Below are 22,997 nucleotides of genomic sequence, written 5' to 3' on the forward strand. Positions count from 1 at the left end.
GCCATAGTGTAGGTGGTGTAGGTGCAAGTCTTAGTTGATTACTGTGGATACCCTACCTTATCACTATGGTTGTCTTGCTTTCTCTTATAGTGGTTGCACAGACAGTGGTTATGGTAAGCAGACAAATAGATAGGGAAAAAAGGAGTTCTTTTTTCACCTTTAGCTTTTTTATAAAGAACTTTTATGAGTGACAATTCGGATCTTATAAACGACTTCTCAGTAGCTTGACTTGAACATGATGCATCAAAATCTCGAGAACATGATATTGTTTGCCCATCAAGATTCAATCGACATGATATGTAAAAACATATGTTAGTATATTTGAACACTTTGAGCTAAGATGAAGTTGAGTTCACTAGCATCTAATAACTGTTTTAGGTGAAAACTAAAGGAAAAAAAAGTTTATACTTTGATATTCAGTGAAAATGAATTTATGTTAATATGCCAGAAGGCTATGCTAGTTGTTTAGTTCAAATAAAATTTATTCTTGTAAAAAAAATATTCCAATTTAAACAAATGAAAGTTTTCATGAATTTCTTCAGCAAAAACAAACTTGAAGAAGAGATGAACAATGACACATAACAAATTAATAATGCACACAAACAACTTGACTAAAAGTTGGAGAAGGAGAATATAATGCTTCCACCAGCAGCTAAGAAGAGAAGAGGTAGCTTTGGAGAAGCAGCAACAGCAGCCTTCGATACATTTCCTGTACAATTATTTCATTTATTTGATGCATCTTGTTAATCAACTAATTGATTAATTAGTTACCTGTGGCCGGAGAAGTAGAGCCGCCGCCTGGTGCCAGCGGCGATGGAACCCCTGGTGGCGGTGCAGTAGCCGGAGAAGCTCCAGGATTGATTGCTGCTCTTGCAGGCAAGTTAATATGATTGAGTGATTATTATGTCGATAACCGATAATTTCATAATTTCTACATGAAGTGAGAACGATAGTGTTAACTCTTTTGGGCCTCAGTGTGACTTCATGGGTCGGGTCAAATAATGTGAGCCAATATATTTAAGCCCCTAAATGTTAGAAAAATTGCAATTTACATATGAATTTTGAATTTTCCCGGGGCAATGGTGCAACGGTAGGACATCCGGATTGTGACCCAATCCGCGGTTCGATCCCCAACTACGGCGCATTTACAAGAATTTTCTTCCAAATGTTTTTTTTATCGATTTACCTTGGTGGTCGGTGGGAAAAGGGGCAGGGATTGAGTCATGTGACTGAGATTTATCTTTTCTTAGAGGGTGAAGATTAAGATGATTATAATATCAAAGGGGCATTTCATATTTATTTTTAGTCAAATGGGTGCCCTTTGACACTATTTAGCTTTGGACTGTTCAATATTGTTATTGTTCCGATTGAGAACTGCCTCTGGACACGTCATCGGGCCTCCTCGCTGCGGACGTTGAACAGTGGATGGAGCTGTGAGGATGGTGACTTCGGGATCGTTTGTGACTTCACCGGAGCCGATGAAGTCCAACATAAGCTCCAACAACAGTCTGTGAACACAGAGAACATCAGTGGGAAGGCCAGGGGGTGCCCTGGCACGACCACTCCGACGCTCAAGTCAGAGACATCAATGGGAGGAAGAAGGTGAACAGTAGTAGAAGAACTTGAGCGTAAAAGAGAGTAAGAGTTGAGAGAATGAAAGAGAGAGTTACCTGAGTAGAGGAGTGGTCGTTTTAAAGGGGGAGATGAGCGTGCCTACCTGTCGCGTCATCATTTAAGGAATGTCTCATCATGATTAATGAGTGGCAGGAACAATCGAGTTCCTTGTCTCATCGCCGGTAAAACATTATGCTGTCACCATCCGTGCAGGCAGTAGAGAGATATCATTAATTATCAGGGCATGGGCTTGTCAGAAATCATGATGAGGTGTACCAGGGCACGGTGAGGCGCTTGGTCAATCCAGAATGCCATCAAACGTGTGAATGAGGCCTCCAATGTCCAAGTGCTTTACACGGCTGATTCGACCAGCCTATGGTTGAAGGGGACGATTCGACGAGGTCACTGCCGAATGGTGGATTCAGTCAAGCTACTGCTGAATGAGCGACTCGGCGAGTGAATGTCCGAATGAAGGGATTCGGCGCGGAGATGGCCGAATGGAGGGATTCGGCGCGTGGAGGGCCGAATGGAGGGATTCGGCACGTAGATGGCCGAATGGAGGATTCGGCTAGGCCATTTCTGAATGGAGGATTCGGCCAAATGAGGACCGAGTGAGGCGACTCGGTTAGTGGATTGTCGAATGAGTGTACTTAGCCGGTGCGTGATTTAACCAATTAGGTGCATAGACTCAGCGGGTTGGACCCGTGCGATGGGACCAGACTTGGACTCGGGCCTGACCATGAGCCTCTCGGATTACTCCCGGAACAGTTATCTCTGTTTAAATTTTAAATTATAATTTTTGAATCAATTTGAATTCAAAATTGAATTCACGTTATAACAATTACAATATGAATTCATGTTTACGTGGTAACATCTACAACTATAATTGTTACAATGTAAATAGAAATTCATATTATAACAGTTATAATTTCATAGCTACTATAATATGAACAACAAGAATTCATATTATAATAGTTATGAAATCATAGTTATTATAACATGAATTTTTAAATTTACATTATAGTAGTTAAAAAATTATAGTTGTTTTAATATATCCGATCGATTCAAGATTTAAATGGAAGATAAATAATATTAAATAATATTAAAAGATATTTAAATAAATATATATGATAAAATAGTAAAGTAGAGGTCCTTTCATCCTGCGACTATTTGAAAAAAGAAAAACGTCATCTTAAATTTTAACAACTCAAGTCAAAGTCAATGTGTGTTGACTTTTGAATGCAGACGTGGTGACCTTGCCCGCTTACAATTAACTAACTTCGCATTAATGACAAATGTGGCAAGCATTATCGTTGTCCTTTTACAATTTAATAAATCAAAAATATTTATTTTGCCTCTCCCAGTTCAGCTATTTTTTGAACTGCCCTTGGAGTTTTAACTCGTCAAAATTCCCTTAAAATATTGAAGATCTTGCAGCCAATATGATCTGATCGTTAGCTATCAAATATTATATAAACTTTTGATTATAAATGTATCCATTAATACTCAATATTATAAGTAAATTTAAAATTTATTATTAACACAATTGAGTAATATCTATTGTTATTCCTAACTTACAGGGAGCAAAATTACAAAGTTGTCAATTGATGGGGTTTTTAACAAATTTGAAACTATGAGCTTCATGTTAAAAACGAAACTAAGATATTGGAGCAAAGTGAAATTTTCCATGGTTAATTAATTTATATGTCCACTAATTATCTAATTATGGAATTCACGCGAGGAGCTAAATCATAATTAATTGGCGGATTTACCAGTAATGCAGGCGTTAAGCTCCGGCGAAGTCTTGACTCCGCACGCCGCCAGCAACGTCGAGGCCTGCGTCTCGTTGAAGGTGAGCCCCGGCGAAGCGAGGCTGCCGTTGGCCGCCGAGCAGAGGCACGCCGGCTGTGACGACGCCACGGCGTCGAGCTGCTCGCAGCAGGCTGAGGAGGGGGCGGAGGAGTTGCCGTCGAGGTAGCTCAGGCACGGTGATAGGGACACGAGCGCCGAGGTGCAGTCCGATAATTGGGCTGAAGCAAGGCCCAATATGGAAGAGGAGGCGATGAGGAAGCCCAGTGCTAGAAGCCACGATGATGGCGACTCCGGTGAAGTCTTCATTCCGGCGACGTAGTCTCGCCGGCGGTGGAGGCGTGGAAGGCTTTGCTGAAGGCCGTGTTGCTCTGAGCATGACTATAAATAATAAATTTTATAGTATTTTTTCTCTCTTGAATAATTTTAGACATTTTAAAATTATAGATATATGTGCAATATATTTAAGAAATTTGAATTGCATGATTATATTATCTTGAATTACAACATTACAGATATTTTAAAATTTAGTTTTTTAAAAATTAAGTCAAAAGGCTATAAGTCATGCTTGGCACAACATATATATAAATTATTTATGAATTATATAATAATTATGATGTGCAATCACATTGAAGATCTTGATGCTTTTCATCATGCATGTTCTATATAAACAACATAAAAAAGACTTATATCATGATGGCAGTTTTTCATTTATTATTATTTTGCAACTTGTAAATTCAAAAGCTGAGAATTGACAACATCAGACACCTCTGCTAATAGAGTTTGTTTGTAATCATAATCTGCTTCATCATCACAATTATATTAAACAGAATACAACAGCCTTCACCAAGTAATGCTTCAAGTTTCTGAAGCTGAAACTTCAAAGGATGTTGAAATGATGAAATAAGACAGACAGTTAAGAAACATTAGAGGACTGCCTTCTCTTGGCAGACTGCAGTTAAAGTGATCGGTTATCGACCGGCTTCGTTGCCACCTCGATCAATTAAAAGCATGAGCCCACCAGTCCACATCTCTGACTGTTGAATGAGAGCTCTTATGATCTTACTTCAGGCAACTTTTCTGCAAACTAGACTCCAATTTGATGTTATTAGAGGAGAAGAGTTTATTCTTCTGTACATGAGCAGGTAGAGACTGCAAAAGCATTGATTACTTAGGCAACTTGTCAAGCAGTCAAGAAAGATAAAGCAGGTGAAAGCTTATTTTAACCTCAGAAAGGAAGAAAGCAAAAGCTTTTTCTCTTTTTGATTGTGCTCATTATTCTCCTTCCCCTACAGTAAAGCATGACAAATTCTTCATTGTCAATCTCATCGATAATGCAGATGAGTAACGAATGAATCAAAGATTGGTGCCACAATAAGTGCATATGTTGAGAAAACAAACCATTCAAATTTCAGGATATGAATGACTTTGATGGTTCTTTACTGATAAAAGATACATGCAAGGAGTACAATGTAAGCGAGTAGAAATGTTTCATCTTGGGAAGAAAGATATTAATGAGCAACAAGAGGATTAGATCTAACCTCTGGGAGATTCACTTTGATCGAGAGGTGTTTCTGATGACGGAGAGGATAGGGAAAAGCATATCGATCCCCTCACATCCATCAGCATGGCTATCACATCCTTCATGGTTGGCCTATCAAATGGAGAATCATTAGTGCAGAATAGTGCAATCTTCAGAACCAAGGACATCTCTTCCATTGTGCTCTTTGAGCTAAGGTCCAATCGGGAGTCAAAAACATTTGATGTTGCTGTGCTGTTGTGAATCGATCTCCTCACCAAATTGACCAGATCGCCTCCTTGTTCTATCGGTTGAATTGGAGATTGCCCGGTAACCAGCTCCAAGAGAACAACTCCGAAACTATAAATGTCACACTTTTCTGTAACTTTCATTGTGAAAGCATACTCTGTATCAACCATAAAACAAAAGTTCAGAATAATGCTTTAAATCTACATTCTGTGGTCTGCTTAAGTTCAGCTTTGCTAAGGAAATCTACTTGCAGTATAATAAAATACAAAGAACAGGTGAAGAATGAAAGATACAGCAATTCTTATTTATCAAACAGTAAGTTGCATTGGCAAAGAACTTTACAAAAATTCTCCAAAGTTCTATGATTTCCAAATGAATTTTGTTTCTATAACTTCGGAATCATGAATGAACAAATGTCAATAACTAATATCCCTATACTTCCAGCAAGGCTAATAAACAGAAGTTTAATTTAGAGAGACATTCTGAACTATCCAACTCCATAGTTACATCTGAAACTACAGAAAATATTTGCAAGGATGATGAGTTCAAAAGCATACTCCTTCAGAAAGGGCATAAGCTAGAACAGAAAAAGGTTGAAACTCACGCCTGACAAAGGAGGTAAATTGACCATAAACCAGAATGAGAATTACAAAATATGGCATGTAAGAGAAGACTGGTATTTTTGAAGTACTTCCACTAAAAACTGCTTAATGGATTTAATGTATGTTCATGAAAGAGTATCATCCAACGATAATTTTCATTGAATAAAGAAGACCAAACTTAAAGGAGAGAAGGCAAATATCTCTATTTTGCTAACAACAGTACCTGGAGCAATGTAACCATAAGAACCAGCAACAGCAGACATGGTTTTGGAATGTGAAATGTCAATCAATTTTGCCAAGCCAAAATCCCCTACGTGAGCTTCCATTGCTTCGTCCAAAAGGATGTTATTAGATTTTATATCCCGGTGGATTATTTGAGGTTTGCAGTCACAGTGAAGGTATCGCAAACCTTCGGCCGCTCCAAGAGCAATCCTGTAGCGAGTATTCCAATCAAGCAAACATGTATCACCACTACCATGCAGCATCTCACCGAGACTACCATTTGCCATATATTCATAGAGGATCAGATTCGAGTCCTGGTGATAGCAAAACCCATAGAGCTTCACAATGTTACGATGTCTAACATTTCCAAGAGTTGATATCTCAGCTCGAAAGCTACTGTCAATGTTAGAACCCTCAGCATGAGATTTCAGCTTCTTTACTGCAATGATTCCTCCATCCAACATTACAGCCTTGTAAACCGTACCACAGGCACCCTTTCCTATAACAGTACTCTCGGAGAATTCATCAGTTGCCTTAAGAATTTCTTGATATGTTACACCCTCACTTGGGAGATAATAGAGATCAGAAACTCCCTGCTTATGTTCTTCAAGTTTTGCAAGAACCGGCATTCGGTACTTCATAGACCAGCATAAACCTATTGTCAAAACTAAAGAAATTAACCCTACAACCACAGCAGAGATACTAACAATTTTCTCCTTGGAGGTTCTCTTTGCCCAACCTGGTTCTGCACTATACAATGGGACAGGTGTAGGCTGGCATGCCTTTGTACCACTTCCACATAGACCATAATTTCCGAGGAAGTTGCTATCATCCATTCTTCTGAACACTGGAATATTAGGCAAAGAGCCAAAAAGGTAATTGTAAGAAAGATTGCAGACTAGAAGGCTGGAGAGCTTACTAAATGAAGCCGGCACTTCACCGTCTAGTTGGTTGTTGTTCAAGTACAATTTCTCCAGCATCTGCAAGTTCCCAAGACCAGATGGTATCTCTCCAGAGAGGGAATTGTAGCTAACATTCAGAGCAATTTGCAACCCAAGAAGCTGCCCAAGCTCTTCTGGTATGCAACCCGACAAATTGTTCCCACCCAGTTGCAGCTCTGTAAGGTGATAAAGGCCCCCAAGACTGTCTGGTATAGTTCCATTCAGATGGTTATCCGAAAGCAAAAGGAGTTCCAAGTTGACTAGATTGCCAATTTCTCGTGGGATAATTCCACTGAAATGATTTCTGCTAAGATCAAGCCTCTGGAGTTTTTTGCAATTTGCCAGCTCCTGAGGTATACCACCTGAAAGATGATTCGAGGAAACATTGAAGCTAACAAGAGCAGTCAGCTCTCCAATCTCAGGAGGAATCTCACCGAAGAAGTAATTGTTAGACAGTAGCAACCTTTCAAGGTTCTTGAGCTTGCCAATTTCCGGAGTTACTGGTCCAGAAAACCGGTTGTGGTTCATCTCTAGAGACGTTAGATTCAGAAGTCCAGATAACTCCAATGGAAGGCTTCCTGTGAGAAGGTTTCCTCCCAGCCTTAGTACTATCAGTGACATGCATGTTTTGACCCCATGTGGAATGTTACCGAACAACCTATTCGATCCAAGGCTTAGGAGGATCAACTTCTGGTACTTACAAAGTTGAGATGGTATGCTGCTGGTGAGTTTGTTGTCAGACAAATCAAGAACTGAGAGATTACTTTTGGTTCCTAACAATGGAGGAATGATTCCTTCAAGGTTGTTATAGAAAAGTTGAAGGCTCTCTAGTGAGGTGAGGTTCTGGAATTCTAAAGGAATGATTCCTGTTAGATTATTGATTGACAAATCTATCTTCCTTAAAAGACTCAATTGGCCAAGCTCCCTAGGGATGCTTCCCTGCAGGAGGTTCTCAAACAAGTAAAGCAAGTGAAGTGTCTGAATCTGACCAAGCTCTTTAGGAATAATTCCAGTCAAGTGATTCTCCGAGAGATCAATCTCGACAGCGCTCTGGCAATTACCTAGCTCCTTAGGGATGGTTCCATCTAACCCATTGGTGTAAACATACAATTTTTTCAGAAAGATCAGCTTGCCAAGCTCTTTTGGCACACCTCCAGTGAAAAAATTGTTGTTCAGGGCAATCATCTCTAAGTTACTGCAGTTGCCTAGTTCAGGAGGAATCTCACCAGATAACTGGTTTTGCCAAAGAACAAGGGTTGTGAGATTCTTCAACCTCTCAAGCTCTTTGGGAAGAACACCTTCTAACCTATTCTGGGCTAACCCTAAAACCTCCAAGCTATCACACTCGCTGATCTCCACTGGCACTGGACCAGACAAATCATTGAGACCCGCACGAATAATCCGAAGATTTTTCAACATTTTGATGGATGGAGGAATCGCCCCGGTGAGGTTGTTACTGTAAATGACAAGCTCTTCAAGCATGGTCAAATTGCCTATGCTCGAAGGGATTACCCCAAATAGGTAGTTCTCACTCAAGAAAAGCTTTGTGAGAGAAGACAATGCACAAAGTTCTGGGGGGATCTCCCCATGAAGCATGTTTGTGCTCATATCAAGAATCTCTAAGCTCCTACATTGGGCCAAACCTTTCGGAATGGAGCCAGAAATCATATTGGAGGAGACATTGAAGATGGTCAAGTAAGGGAGGCGGCAAATGGTAGCAGTCAAGAAGCCCTGGAGACCAAACTTGTGAAGGTTAATGGAGGTTACCTCGGACTCGAAGCAGGCAATGCCGTCCCAGAGGCAAGGATTGGGTTCGGAGGGGTTCCAATTCGAGAGATTGCCGCCGGCATCGACGAGGTTGCTTTTGAACTCAATGAGCAGGCGCACGTCGTCGCCGCCCGCCGCCACGGCGGTGAAAACGAAGCAAGAAATGGCAGCAAGCAGATGAAGAATCCGCCGCAACAAGGACGCCATTTCTGTGGGTCTAGGCCCCGTTGGGCTCGATTGGCGCAACAAAATTCGAGCTTGGGATCCGCGAACTACTTCACGTGGATTGGAAGGGCAGAAAAACCAGAGGCGCAGCAAACAGCAGAAGAAAAGGATGAAACAAGAGAGAGAGAGGGAGAGAGGAGGGAGAAGGAGGAAGAAGAGTGTTGCATGGAGCTCAAAGAGCACCAAGGCAATGTTATAGTGGGCGTCAGTAGTGAGCAATGGTCAAGTTGCACATGCCACAGGGCAAGGCCACCATTGCTTGCTTCCTCGAGCTCGCAGTCAAGCGTCCTTGTTGATGCGCTCCGGATAAGTCTCCTTCTCCACGTATCAATGAACATCAACTTTACTTTTCTGCTCTGGTCCTCCTCACATCAATCCTTTGCCCATTGAAATGGAATCCATGGAACTGCAAAAGGTTGGAACCGCCAACCTAGCGGCCCCCCACCCCGGCCCCACAAGTATGAGGGGGAGTAAATCACGGTGAATGCGGGACTGGCCAGAGCATAGTGGCTCGAGGAATTGGAAACATGACACATTTTGATGTTATCTCATGTGCGCCATGAGCCTCGAACCGCATACCTTAAATGGAATCCATGGAAGGCCCTATTGCAGAGTGTTGCCCACTGTTCCTTCCCCTTTTTTTATTCTTCTCCTCCTTCTTCTTCTGTCACATCAGTGCGGCATATGACTGTGGTTGATCATGGTGGTGGTGGTGGTAATGGTAATATCAAATATGACAAAGGCGGATGGAGATTCTTCTGCTGCCAGTCAACCTGCTTAAATTTTAACAGCACAATTCTCTGATCATGCACTGTGCAGATATGCATACTCTTCTTCTTCTTCTTCTTCTTCCTAATCCCTCTCCTTGTTCACCATTTGAGTCAAAAATTGCAGGAAAGAGCACCTAACTTGATGTCAAACGTACCAAAAAAGCACCTAACTTGGTAGATATTTCTTCGTAACCATACACAAATGAACATCTGGATAAAATGCTTAACAACTTGCCAAACTAATCTATTGGCCTTTGCCTGCTTTTGCTGACTGATCCAGTGTCAGTTCAAACAGTTGAACGAGTCCTAAAATTTGTTCTCACACAATTCTGAAAGGCATCATCTTCTATCTATCTGAAAGAGAGGGAAAGGATAGTCAGAATGCATGTTCCATGCTTAAGAATAAACTAGGATAGCAATTAGAACAACAAAAGGCAAAAAGGGATAAAGAACCATTATTATAACCTCTTAGTTTGGTGTTTGATTTGTGGCTAACTATGTGGATCTTTATTATAATTATTTTTTTTTAAAAAAAAATATTTTTTAAGAGAGAGAGAGAGAGAGAGAGAGAAAGAGAGGGGGGTTTATGGTGTGAAGGATGTGGGGGTGCCCCTCCTCTCCACTTTGGGTGGGTCAACTAGGACACTATTACAATGTCAATGCTGTATGACCTTTGCTTTGCCTTCCATCCAGAAATGGATACTTGTGAGACATCCTTTTCTGAAATCAAATGCAATCTATGAGCAAAGTTGGGTGTTTGCCAACTCTCTTTCTTTTCATGTACTAGCAAAACTCCACCCGAGATTGTCGATATTTGACAAAATCATCAAATAACACAAGAATGTGATCGATAAAGATCAATACTAGTGAATTATATATGTTTGCTCGTCTGTTAACCTATCTTTTCTTCTATTTTTTTTTTTCAAATATGCACTACAATGGATTGAGCATCGACAATTATGCTAACGAACCCTCTAGCTCTTGCGCCCCACTGACCTAATGAAAGTGACACCCATAGGGGCAATAACTCGAAGCACAAAAAAGTACCCCATGCTAGTCACACTCATCCCTTAATCTCTCTTCTTTTGAAATCTATTCTCGTTGTGTCTCTCTATTTTAGGGGCTCAACCTAATCCTGTAACTAAGCCTCGTACTCCATGAGCAACTTATAATTTCTCGAGTAAAATTCAAAGATGTCCCTTTTTTACCAAACCATCAAAAAAGCGTCATATATTGAATTTTTATTAAAAAGGTGTCACATCCTCTTGTAAAATGATACAATCATTCATTATTGTTCATCTTCCGTCTAAATTATAAACTAATCGGGCGCGTTGTAGCAGCTACAATGAATTAAGCTATAGCTGCTACAGAGTTATAGCAGCTACGATTTTATAGTTGTTACAATATGAAAAAAAATGAACAAAAGTCAAAAGGGGTGAGGCACCCCTAGGGTAAAAAAATTAATTTTTTATCAAATTAATCGATATTTTATCGGTTCATCATTTTTATTAGAAAATATGATTAATTCGATTAGTTTGAAAATTTTTGATTTATTCGATTTTGATTAATTCATCTCAGTTTGATTCTATTTTAATAAAATACTCAATCCTAAGCACCGCTTTTGACTAAATTTATTCTCGAAAAAGATTTAAATAATATTTTTTTAGTTTGAAACTTGACCGTTCTAGGTTTCACATCATAACTAGTTGTAGATCTTTGAATGATCTTCATTTAATATATTATGTGTCATGTGATTAAATTTGAGTCAAAAGTTATGACATCTCAAAGTTTAGTATTTAACATCTACATTGTAATATTTATGAAATCGTAACTGCTACAACTACGTGGTAATTCAGTTGTAAAAGCTAAGAAATTATAGTTTCTATACAGTTATAGCAGAAATGATTTCGTAACTACTACAACGTGAATGTTAAATCTTAAACTTTGAAAAGTCATAATGTTTAACCTAGATTAAACTATAAAATGCATAATATATCAAATTGAAATTTATTTAGATATCTATAATTAATTATAAGGTGAAACTCATAATAGTCCAATTTCAAACTCAAAAAATATTATTTAAAATTTTTTCAAAGGTTTCGAATAATTTATCTTAAAATTTTATTTCCATGTTGTTGTTATAAAGCGCTCGACCAATTTTGAATTTTAAATGAGAAATAAAAGGTACTAGAAGATATTTATGTTAATTTTATGAGTGAGGTATTCTTTTGATAAAAAAAAAAAATCAACGATGCCTCATGATCCAATAAAAATAGACATCATTTATCCAATGACTGAATGCTTTAGAATAATAAGCTTATGTGTAACTATTTATTTTTCATTTGAATATAAATAAGAATATAATAGAGGATCCAATTAGGAAATAAAACTTTGATTATTATTAGTGTTGTTGTTGTTTATTATATCAACAAATTCACATTTAAGTGAATGAATGCCCATGCCACCACTTGGTGCAAGCATGCTTTAGATTGGTGGGTGCATTGATTCTTTGGCTTTGAACTTTGAACCCTATCTTGGTCCACAACTCTTCATTCAAAGCCTTTTATTATGACAAGGAAAAGCAATTCAACTCTGTGCTCTATCTTCATGACATGATGCCACTTTAATCAATGGGATGCATGAAGAATGAGAGTCGAGTTGATATGCATACCTTTCAAATCATATTCATCACCTTCTACCTCTTATTTCAGATCTTTTCATCAAGAGTTGTAAATTTTACACTAGTTTCTTTCTCACAAACTATTGTAAGCAAACTAAGATCATTCGACCGACTATATATTTCCCGTGTAAAGAAAGCTCGGCCTTTCCAATGGTTACTTAATTATCTCTTGTAAGTTGTTGTGAGTGACTAAGACCATTTAGCCGGTCGCATTCTACCCGGAGACGAGTTTTAGAAGTTACTTTTGTATGTAAGGAGGAGGAAAAGGAGGAAGGAGTTTGTTCCTAGAGAATGAATCTACTTAGAGGAGTTAGCTTGTGAGTATTATTGGGCCTAATTAATTAATAATTAGATTGGCCGGCCCATTAAAAGCCCATAGTGGCATAGTTGAACTAATCGGGTTTCCGTAGAAGAGCGAACCCGGATCCGGTCCGATGGTCGTTCGCCGGCTTTCGGCTCTCCTGAAATCTCTCAGCAGCACTGCCGCCGCCGCCGCCGCCGCCGCCACCGTCGATGGCGATTCCTTAGCTTCAGGGAGGATTGTACATGCCAAATCCATCACCCTCGGCCTCCACGCCGACCCAATCCTCTGCCGCGCCCTCGTCGGCTTCTACCTCTCCTTTGACCTCGCGCACCTCGCCATCCGGCTTCTCGACTCCGCTCCTTCCGACGACGTCTCCCCTTGGAACGCCTTCCTCTCCGCCTGCTCCAAGCGCCACCTCCACCAGCAGGCTCTCCGTCTCCTCCGCAAGCTGCTGCTCCTCTCTCCCCGGTCTCAAGCCCGACGCCTTCACTTACCCTAGCGCGCTTAAGGCTTGCGCCGGCATCGGAGCCGCTTTCGACGGTGAGTTCCTCCACGCCGGCGCTATAAAGCATGGCTTCTCCGCCGACGTCGTGGTGTCCAGCTCTTTGGTCTACATGTATGCGAAATGCCATCGCTTTGCGTCCGCAATCCAGATGTTCGACGAAATGCCACAAAGAGATGCAGCGTGCTGGAATACAATCATGTCCTGCTACTACCAGTCCGGGCAGCCATCCAAAGCCCTGGAGGTGTTCGACCAAATGACTCACTGTGGGTTTCAGCCGGACTCGGTCACGTACACCACGGCGTTCTCTGCTTGTGCTCGACTTGCGGATTTGGACAGGGGAAAAAGAGTTTACGAGGTGCTGATCACAAGTGGCTTCGAGTTAGACGATTTCATTACTTCTTCAATTGTCGACATGTATGCCAAATGCGGGAACTTGGAGACTGCAAGAGAGGTATTTGAGCAGATTCAGAGCAAGAATGTGGTCTCCTGGAATTCAATCATCACTGGGTATTCATCGGCTGGTGATAGCTGTATGGTTTTGGAATTGTTCACAAGGATGACAGCACAAGGAATTAGGCCTACTTCGACTACCATAAGTTGCTTGGTAATGGCTTGCTCAAAAAGCTCCAATTTTGGACAAGGAAGGTTCGTTCATGGCTACATTGTTCGGAACTGCATCGCAGTTGATATTTACGTCGCCAGTTCGCTCGTAGATCTCTATTTCAAATGCGGAATGACTCAGTGTGCAGAACATATCTTTGCCGAAATGCCAAAATCAGATGTGGTCTCATGGAATGTGATGCTGTCAGGTTATGTGATGGCTGGAAACTTCTTTAAAGCTATTGAGCTCTTCCATGGCATGAGCTTTTTCAAGACCGTTCCAGATGCTATCGCCTTTACTAGTGTTCTATCTGCTTGTGCTCAATTGGCAGCTCTTGATCAGGGCAGAGAGATCCATAAGCAAATAAGCGAGAATAGTTTGGAGAGCAATGAGACAGTCATGTGTGCACTTCTTGATATGTATGCAAAATGTGGAGCCATCAGAGAAGCAAGAGCTGTTTTTGACAAGTTGCCTTCCAAGGATGTCTTGTCCTGGACTTCCATGATCATGGCCTATGGCTCCCATGGCCAGGCCACCGAAGCTCTGGAGCTCTTCCATGAAATGCAGAATGCGAAAGTAAAGCCGGACCATGTCACATTCCTTGGTCTACTCTCCGCGTGCAACCATGGAGGTCGATTGGTTATCGAAGGCTGTTACTATTTCAATCAAATGATGAATGAATACGGAATAAAACCCCGTGTAGAGCATTACTCCTGCTTAATTGATCTCCTAGGGCGCTCCGGTCAGATAGACAAGGCACTTAGCATACTGAAGAACACACCTGACATAAGAGCTGATGCAGGCTTATTAGGCTCCTTGTTGTCTGCTTGCAGTTTACATAAGAACTTGAAACTTGGAGAGGAAATTGCTAGTCTTCTTGTCAAATTGGATCCCGATGATCACTCCGCGTCGATAACTTTGGCTAACATGTATGCATCATCTGGACGGTGGGATGATATGCGTCTGGTTCGCACAAGAGTAAAACAGAGAGGGTTAAAGAAGAACCCTGGGTGCAGCTGGATTGAGTCTGAAAATACAATTCATCAGTTCTATGCGAAAGATGACTCACATACACACACTAATCGAATATACGAATGGCTAGGGTATCTTTCGCTGCACATGGGGGACGATTCTGAAATGCCGATGACCCTGCACCGAACATTAGATTGAATCTGAATTGACTGTAAAGATGATTCTTGGCATGGATGATCATTCTGTTCCTGGCATGATGAGTCATACAACTTGTGGTTGTTCACTATTCTCTTTTCTGATTCTAACTGATTGTAATTGAAGAGATTAGTTCCAAGGGAGTAGGATTCTGTCACTAACTGAAACTTGTTTAGATTGTAATATCAAGTTCCATTATGAGTATTTTGATGATCCTAAAACTCAAAACAATAGAATGTTGTATCTCGACCAGGCAGAGCAATTTGTTGTTTACATATTAAAATATACCATCCAGAAGATAGTGAGGGAGAAAAAATAGAATTGTGGGAGAATTCTAAACACAAAAATTAATAAATATATAAATTGCATTATTTTATTTTATTTATATCATTTACTTTGACAGGATTGAAGAGAGGGAAATGCTCAATTGTTATTAATTATTGGTGTGCTTACTAAAGAGCTGAGGGAATATGATTCCATCCATTTGCTCTAATTTATTTCCACCAAAATAGGGTGGAAATACAATTTTCACATCTCATAAATACAAATTAGTAATTGTATTTCTCCCCCCTTTAATTCCGCCTAAGCAAACAAAATAAATAAGATAGAATGAAAATTAAAAAAAAATGCATACAATTCTCTTATTTTTTTCTTTCCTTTTCCCTCCCTTCCAGATGAACACAACAAATAAGATGTGTCCACTCATCCACCATTTATTTCATTGCTCTCTTAATTCTGTCCAATTAAACACAACATAAAGAAAGCCTGAACTAAGAAAAATACCTTCAAATCCACAAGTTCTGTGGGCCATATTCTCGCATAATGACTGGCACACTGGTAGGAGGGAGCTGCAGAATAAACAGCTATCACAAGGTGATGGAGCTTGTGTTCTAAACACCGTTACAGATAGATTTAAGATAATAATAAGCAAAAGAAATGTCTATTTAATAATTCATGATAATTTATTTGTGTCCAAGCTTCCTATTGGTATTCAGGTGAAATGGTTTGAAAGCTTGGAAGTAGTTTTAATGAAGCACAAAGCGATCAAAATTCGCGTAGAGACCTGATGCCACTTGGATCAACATAAAGATAAACAATACCACACAGAGAAAGTGACGATCTCACATTGAGAACAAAAACTCAAAAGAAATAGAATAAGCCTCTTGTAATAAATCTATAAACTTTTCAAAAATCAAATTGCCGATATGCATTAAGTTGCCAACTTGTCTCCCAAATAATTTGGAAAAGAAATAGAATAAACCTATCTCAAGAAGCAGACGGGATGATGTATACTTTAATGATAACTATCAATTGCCTCTGTATAAATGCAGATTATAAATCAAAACATGATAAAATGGCGAAAACTTAAATAAACTAGTTACAGGATGCCACCGCCCACTAGTAGATACCTAACAACCCATTGATCTGTTAAACATCCATAAAAATAATTATTCATTGGGGAAAACTAGATTGGATACAACCAAATACATTTTTAGAACAAAGTCAACCTGATTGTTCACTTGCTCATGGGAAAGGAGGGGAAGAGGGGTAAAAAGGAAGCTAAATTGTTTAATTGGTAGTGGGAAGGGGAACAAGAATGGAGGTGGAAAATTTGCAAGAATAATGGGCTTGATATGAGACTATTTTGTAAGCATCCTTTGATCTCATATCACCACTAGCTCCAATTGAATTGCAAACCAATAAATTATTCGATAGAATAAACATGCTCTACTTGGATGAATGAAGGACAGAAAACTAAAACAAAAAGTGTCTCGATCCAACAAACTTGGACAGAAAAGTGTTTTTTACGGCAGTGTGGAGTTAGTCAAAGAACATCTTCTAGGTCAGCAGTGCATGTTATGGCCATTAAGCAGTTTGAAGACTAAACCTTGCCTTAGTGTTTAGACTAATGCAGGTACACAACTTAAAGGTTGCAGCTTCTAATAGCATACCATCAAACACCTGTCTCCCTACCTACTTAATGGAATAGACAATGTCTAAGAAGAAAAAAAACAAACTTATCAATTGTTGCAAGATAAAGTAATTTCTAAAAGACTGAACAATAAAATAGAAGCTAATTGCAACTCACCATTCCATAATCTGTTATAATCATTGAGACATAATCAGAAGGTGTGGCGTCATAACTGTTGATAAAGAAGAATGAGGTTAACCTCCTTTGCACCTATATGGAACTCCACACACTAAATTAATCTTTCATAGGGATATATTCTTACTTGAGATTAAGAACCTGCAGATTATCATTATCCATGCAGCCATCCAGGTATGACTCTACATGCATGGGAACTTTCAAAATGGCAGCTGGATCACCTGAAAGGTAGCAACAAAGAAATTGTATAGAACAACATTGCAAAATGACAGTAAAAATCAGCAATCCAACTAGTAAGATCACTTGGAAGTATATACCTAGTTCATTGAAACATATAGAATCCAGCTGCACCCTTTCATGAAATTTATAAGCCTCACAACATACTAGAACAGGAACTCTGAATGCTTTTGCAACCATAGCTACACATGCTGTTCCCACTCTTGAGTAGACAGTTCCATTAGAGAGCACTGAGGCAGCTCCTAGAAAAACCCGTGTCACTTCATGCATAATGTATGATATTGCATTAATATGTGTATACGTGCAGTTAAGTCCCTTGGCCACCAGTCTACGGAGCAATATCTGCCCTTCAAGCTTGGGACGGGAATCAACTATCACAACACGGAACTTCTTCCTGAGCTCATGGGCATACACTAAAATCATTTCAACAACAGATGACAATCCATATGTTAGAAGAACATCCCCATCCCTGATTTTTGCAAAAGCATGCCTAACTATGACCTTGTCAGCAATTATTATTTTCTGATTTATGAAACGATCAATATCAGATTGAATACTAGCTTTGGCATCGAATTCTGACATAGAAAGTGGTAATTTAGCAATCCTATTCTTCAGAAACTTGATAGCATTTCCCATGCTGATTGAAAGAGGTCTACATTCAATCAGAAATGAGACAAAACTACTAATTTTTGCATTCAAATCTCGGACAAGAGCTTTTTCAGGCGGTGTGGAGTAATCTTTAATTGCCTCTTTAAATGCTAGAAGCATCGCAATACAGCGAGCATTGCCACCAGAAATCTTACCGGACAAATGATGAAGTCCAACCTGAAGACCAGTGAAAGCAGCAGCAACATTAGAAACAAATTCTTATGACATCCATCCATGGCACAAAAGAAGAATCAGATAGTGGGTCAATTTAACAGGATACTCGTTCAGAAAGCATTAACTTTAACATAAATCACTTTTTTTTGCGTATTGATTCAAACTGTAGACAATATTAATAAATTATATTGCAAAGAACTTCAGTTTCATCTTCATTTTAAGGATAATGCTTTCTATATGACTGATGACAAGCATTAGATTATGCTTGTACCAAATTATCAAATTCATTTTAAGGATTTATGATGGAGTACCATAACATTTTATAGTGATTTACAATGGCATATTAGATCTCTAATATATTTCCTGTTACAATGAATATAAGAGATCACCTCAATTACAGTGTTAATGGTCCTTGAGGCTGGAAAGTAAATGAGTTTGCAGCTTCACAAAATAAGAATGGTGAATTACTCTGGATAATAGATACTTCTGTTATTGAGAAAATATCAAGGACGCTTCCATATCTAGTGGTCTTTTAGTGATGAACCAAAGAATTAGGATCAGTTACCTTTTTATTTTACTAAGGCATCAATAGTGGTGTTTATTTCGATTAGATTATTGAGTACTGTGTGTGTAGCATCATACTACCTGAAGCTTAAGCATTTTGAGCCACGTGGTTCATGACAATCTATTTAACAAGTCAGTTGTCTTACAAGTCATAACAACTCAAGCATCAAGAGTGGTAAGTAAAAACTAAAAAACACTGTCTGAGAAGGGTTTGAGTAAAATATTAATTTAGTAAAAATTGCCCATCAGGCATTTGTCTTTATTGCTGAACATCTTAAGGATAATAATTTCCTTGAAGCATCCCTGTTACAGGAAGCACCTTTTTGATTCTTATAATCCATCAAGGATTCATGATTTAAGCCAGACAAACCATATCGCAATTAATTTGATGAAATAAATTGAGGTGTTATGATCTTCCTACAAATTCTTGAGAAGCTAATCAAGGATTGCCTTAACCAAACATTATCCAATTATGTCCAGTTCAACTCAATGGAGACTCCAACAAGGAAAATATACATATATTGGAACAAATCATCAAAGATTAGGTTCTTGATACCAATTTCCAAGACCCAACAAAAGACAAATTTATTCAAATTATATAGTGCCCAGCTCCACTACAACTAGTTATGTCACGATTGTCGACGCAAGGATGGAGAGAATTATGTTCTCACCCAGTTCGATTTCCATTCTGACCCATTTAATTGATTAAAAAGATGATAAAATTGAACTACCTGTCCCAAAACACCCCAAACTAAAGATAGTTCCTCATCCATGCATTGTCAAGTATAAACCTTGACACATCATTGTGACATCCAGCAGGAGTCTACATGATGGTGTTAAAATGAGCTTGTCATTATTCCTCTTTTTAGCATCACATAGGACTCATAATGCAACCAGTTCCAGCATTACTAGACCTTGTGATAGAACTCCCGATACTCCCAACCAAAATGATTATTTTCTACTGGATAAGAGCTGTCACAGCTACAAGATGGTCAGTGTTAGATAGCTAAAGAAGCCTAGAGGAGCACATATCTAATATGTTAACCAAGCATACATGCATTTCAAAAGTTAAAGAGAACCTCAATTTTCTGCATGGTACACAAGTGGTATCATGTGTGGTACCTTGTAAACAGAAGGATGAACGGAATCAAGTTGAAAAATTTTTGCTTCAAGTTCTTGAAGCTGAGTCCCATGCACATTCTGAGGTAGATGTTGGAAAAATTCAACTCTATTTTTAGCTTCACATTGATTAACTATTGCTCTCCGTTTCACTTTTTCAACCTTATGTTTATCATCAAACTGCATATGCAGAGGAGGTACTTCTTTCTTACGTTCCTTTTCGAGGGGGCGATCAACCTTCTTTTCAGATGATGCTGCAACTTCAGGAACATCCTTCTTTTGCGGAGTAGGTTTAACTACTTTACCTTGCTTTGTGTTAGTGGGAGCTACACCTCCTGCAGAAGATCAGACATTAGTTTATCAATAACATCAAAAACAGAGATGCAAAATCAGACAAAAGAGGTAAAGATAAGTCATGAATGCAATCAGATAACTGAACTATGGTCATTGGATAGTGAAACAAAACAGTAATATATACAAAGGAATAAAGAATAAATGCTTGCAGAAAAACTTACATCATGCAGAATTATTTAGATAACTGAGTTCCATATTTGATTTCACAAAGATGTCACTATAAAGTTTTGTGGCTGAATGAAGGGAAAAAAACTTTATGCAACAGAGTCCCTAACAAGAGAAGTTACTCAATCGCCTTATCTAGGAAAATCTTGAACATACATTATAACTTTACAAGGATAGATTCAGCATGCTTAGAGAAAAAGTGGAAGAAAACATTCTTCATCAATAGAACTGTAACTATCCATGTCTACAGAAGTTCCAGATGCACATGTGACAATTTACACAACTAAAAGTTTTAGTGTAAGATATACTGTAAGCAAATTGAGGCACAGGAGGATTTCATGTGAGCACAGACTGATGTGCTAGTCACAATTGAATCATTTTTAACATTTTACATCTAGTTTAACATGATAAGGTAATAAAAACATCATAGAATCCAAAGCAAAGCATCCATCAGATAATAGATTGCTCAGTCGCAAAGTCATAATTTCCTAAGTTAGGTTAAGCAGCTGATACTTCTGAAGGCATAGTGCAGATTAGAAACTGATAATGTGAACAAAATAACTTCTTGAAATCATGAATTGGATAAACAATGCAATGAACATATTGTGAAATTTAGTTACAATGTTCAATATCTTAAAAAATCAATGAAAATGAATCAGAGCCTACCACCCTCCTTTGCAGCAGCTTTTGCAGCACGTTGGGCTTCCTGGAGAGCACGCCGCTCAGCTTTTGTTGTTTTCTCTTTCAGCGGCTTGGGTGCCTCTGCTTCATCATGCCGCTTTTCCAACATTCCTCTCTTTTTCTCTACGAGATGCCACTTGTTGTAAATGAAACGAACAAAAAATTCCAGAGTTGAAGATGCCTTAAAAAACTATAGTATTCCAGCATTAGAGATAAAATAGTGAATACTTAATGGGAAAGTGTACAATAAAATAATGTTTTAAGCTATCCAAAATTTTGAGTGTGTTTACTTTGTGCTTCAACCCACCATTTCGGGGATACATAGGTTAGTGAAGCACAAGTCTTCAAAAGGAAGATTAGCCTTACTATCTACCAAGTTAGTTTGAATAGCTAAAGAACAGTTTGAGTAAGACTAGACTTTTCTACAATTTAGGTAGGTTAGAATACTTAATGACATAAAGTAGCACAAAGTAACATCTTTTAAACGGAGGATCACATTTAATGTTTATGGAAGACAACTAAATCACAATCTTATCTTCTTATTATCCTATTTATCTAACATAGTCCAGATCAGATTCAGCTACCGGAAAAGGGGATATGTAGGTTGCTGGGTTAATAAAAACGATAGGACGATAACAAGCGATTCATGTTTTTAAATAAGAAAAATCATACCTGTAATTCTAGGCAGTGCCTTTTCCTGTGTATGGCTGCCGTCGATGCTATCACCAGCGCCGACAGACTTCGCCGCCATCATATCACCGCTACGCCCGGGGAAGGGCGTACCAACCTTATCCGGCTCAGTCCGACCGTACAACGAAGATGCAGAAACATCGTCGGAGAACTCGGAGACGGCGTCCTCAATCCTGCTGGAAGGCGACGCCATCGGGGGCCTCCCGAGGAGGACTTCCGACGGATTATAGCTGCCGACTCGAATCTGAAGGTTATCGCGTCGGAGCGCCGTGGCCGCGATGGGGACGGGGAGAGGGGCGGTGACGCGGGCGGAGAGGCCGTCATGGCGGGGCGGGGGAATCATGACGGGAGAGAGGGAGCTACCTGAAAGGGGGAGTTCCGGGGAGGCGTCGGCGACCGGCGCGGCAGCGGTGTCGGAGACGGTGCGCGCGGGTGGTGCGGCGGCAGGGGTGACGAAGCCGACCTGGCGCACCATGGGATCCCTGACGGTGCGGGGAGCTCGCCGGGGATCCATACGATCGCAGCGGAGGGAGACACGACTCAGGAAATTCGCTAAGGCTTGCAACGTGCAAACCACTTGACTATTTTGATCTTTTCAAGATTATTCGAATTATTAGCACGAGGCGGAAATTAAAATTTTACCTCAAATAATCTTTTTTGTTAACAAATAATTTATTGACAAATACCATCAATTATTTTCGGGGAAAAAAGGAAAAAAAACCACGCATACTTTATTTTCTCGTTTTATTATTATTATTATTTTCTGTTTTCCACTCGAATTTTAGAATTCTTTGGAAATTTGTGATTGTCTTCGAAGGAAAATCACATTTTAATTTGTGATTAAAAAATCATTTAAATGCAACTAAATAACTGTGTTGGAATTTTTTTTTTTTTGGGTCCCCGAGATAATTGTGCAGCGTTAGGACATCCAGGTTGTCACCTAGGACAAAAATTTTTCTCCAAATGGAGAGCGCAATTAAAGGATGTTGGGTGTTTGGATTGACGCTGCGTACACTTTTTGATTTATCTTAGTGGTCGGTGGGAAACTTCCGTGGGACCGAGCCGATCACCTGCAGGGATTTATCATTTTTTTGAAATACAAAAATAATTTAATTCAATCCATAGGTAAAAAAACACATACACAAATAAAGAAGTGAGATGTCTGCTGGGCGATGGAGATAAGAGCCCAAGAAAGATGTTATTCGGCCCAACACAGCGGCCACCATCCGTATGCGGTTAAGGAGATATATAATCAAGTCGAAATTTTTTATCAATTTATTTGG

At 39.4% G+C, this 22,997-nt stretch overlaps 4 protein-coding genes across 6 annotated transcripts; 1 reads left to right on the top strand and 3 right to left on the bottom strand.

The window, feature by feature from the left end:
- Nucleotides 1-611: 611 nt before the first annotated feature.
- On the bottom strand, nucleotides 612-3,732 carry LOC141822907 (non-specific lipid transfer protein GPI-anchored 15-like). The gene is made up of 3 exons (XM_074710207.1): nucleotides 3,387-3,732; nucleotides 772-864; nucleotides 612-709 (listed from the first exon to the last, which is right to left on the bottom strand). The coding sequence occupies exons 1-3, from the start codon at nucleotides 3,730-3,732 to the stop codon at nucleotides 612-614; spliced, it is 537 nt and encodes a 178-aa protein (XP_074566308.1).
- Nucleotides 3,733-4,199: 467 nt separating this feature from the next.
- On the bottom strand, nucleotides 4,200-9,348 carry LOC141825692 (uncharacterized). 2 transcript variants are annotated; one of them, XR_012601521.1, is made up of 5 exons: nucleotides 6,017-9,348; nucleotides 4,965-5,348; nucleotides 4,825-4,865; nucleotides 4,651-4,712; nucleotides 4,200-4,575 (listed from the first exon to the last, which is right to left on the bottom strand). XR_012601521.1 is itself a non-coding variant. In XM_074713078.1 (4 exons), the coding sequence occupies exons 1-3, from the start codon at nucleotides 8,928-8,930 to the stop codon at nucleotides 4,699-4,701; spliced, it is 3,312 nt and encodes a 1,103-aa protein (XP_074569179.1). In that variant the 5' UTR covers nucleotides 8,931-9,348; the 3' UTR covers nucleotides 4,200-4,575; nucleotides 4,651-4,698. The 2 variants fall into 2 exon arrangements, 1 of the variants encoding a protein (XP_074569179.1); XM_074713078.1 differs by lacking the exon at nucleotides 4,825-4,865.
- A 3,484-nt stretch (nucleotides 9,349-12,832) lies between these two features.
- Nucleotides 12,833-15,126, top strand: LOC141825084 (pentatricopeptide repeat-containing protein At5g27110-like). The gene is given in 2 exon segments (XM_074712471.1): nucleotides 12,833-13,171; nucleotides 13,173-15,126. Coding segments are annotated over 2 exon segments (2,145 nt in total). The 3' UTR covers nucleotides 14,979-15,126.
- Nucleotides 15,127-15,346: 220 nt separating this feature from the next.
- Nucleotides 15,347-22,228, bottom strand: LOC141825085 (uncharacterized). 2 transcript variants are annotated; one of them, XM_074712473.1, is made up of 7 exons: nucleotides 21,697-22,228; nucleotides 21,010-21,147; nucleotides 19,828-20,159; nucleotides 17,400-18,144; nucleotides 17,210-17,303; nucleotides 17,065-17,119; nucleotides 15,347-15,823 (listed from the first exon to the last, which is right to left on the bottom strand). In XM_074712473.1, the coding sequence occupies exons 1-7, from the start codon at nucleotides 22,226-22,228 to the stop codon at nucleotides 15,761-15,763; spliced, it is 1,959 nt and encodes a 652-aa protein (XP_074568574.1). In that variant the 3' UTR covers nucleotides 15,347-15,760. The 2 variants fall into 2 exon arrangements, with proteins under 2 accessions (XP_074568574.1, XP_074568573.1); XM_074712472.1 differs by having other exon boundaries at nucleotides 15,347-15,838.
- Between the last annotated feature and the right edge of the window lie 769 nt (nucleotides 22,229-22,997).

This window comes from Curcuma longa, chromosome 3, assembly GCF_044706935.1.
Source record: "Curcuma longa cultivar G26 ecotype Majalengka, Jawa Barat chromosome 3, ITB_CL_G26_1.1, whole genome shotgun sequence".
In the NCBI taxonomy this organism is placed as follows: Eukaryota; Viridiplantae; Streptophyta; class Magnoliopsida; order Zingiberales; family Zingiberaceae; genus Curcuma; species Curcuma longa.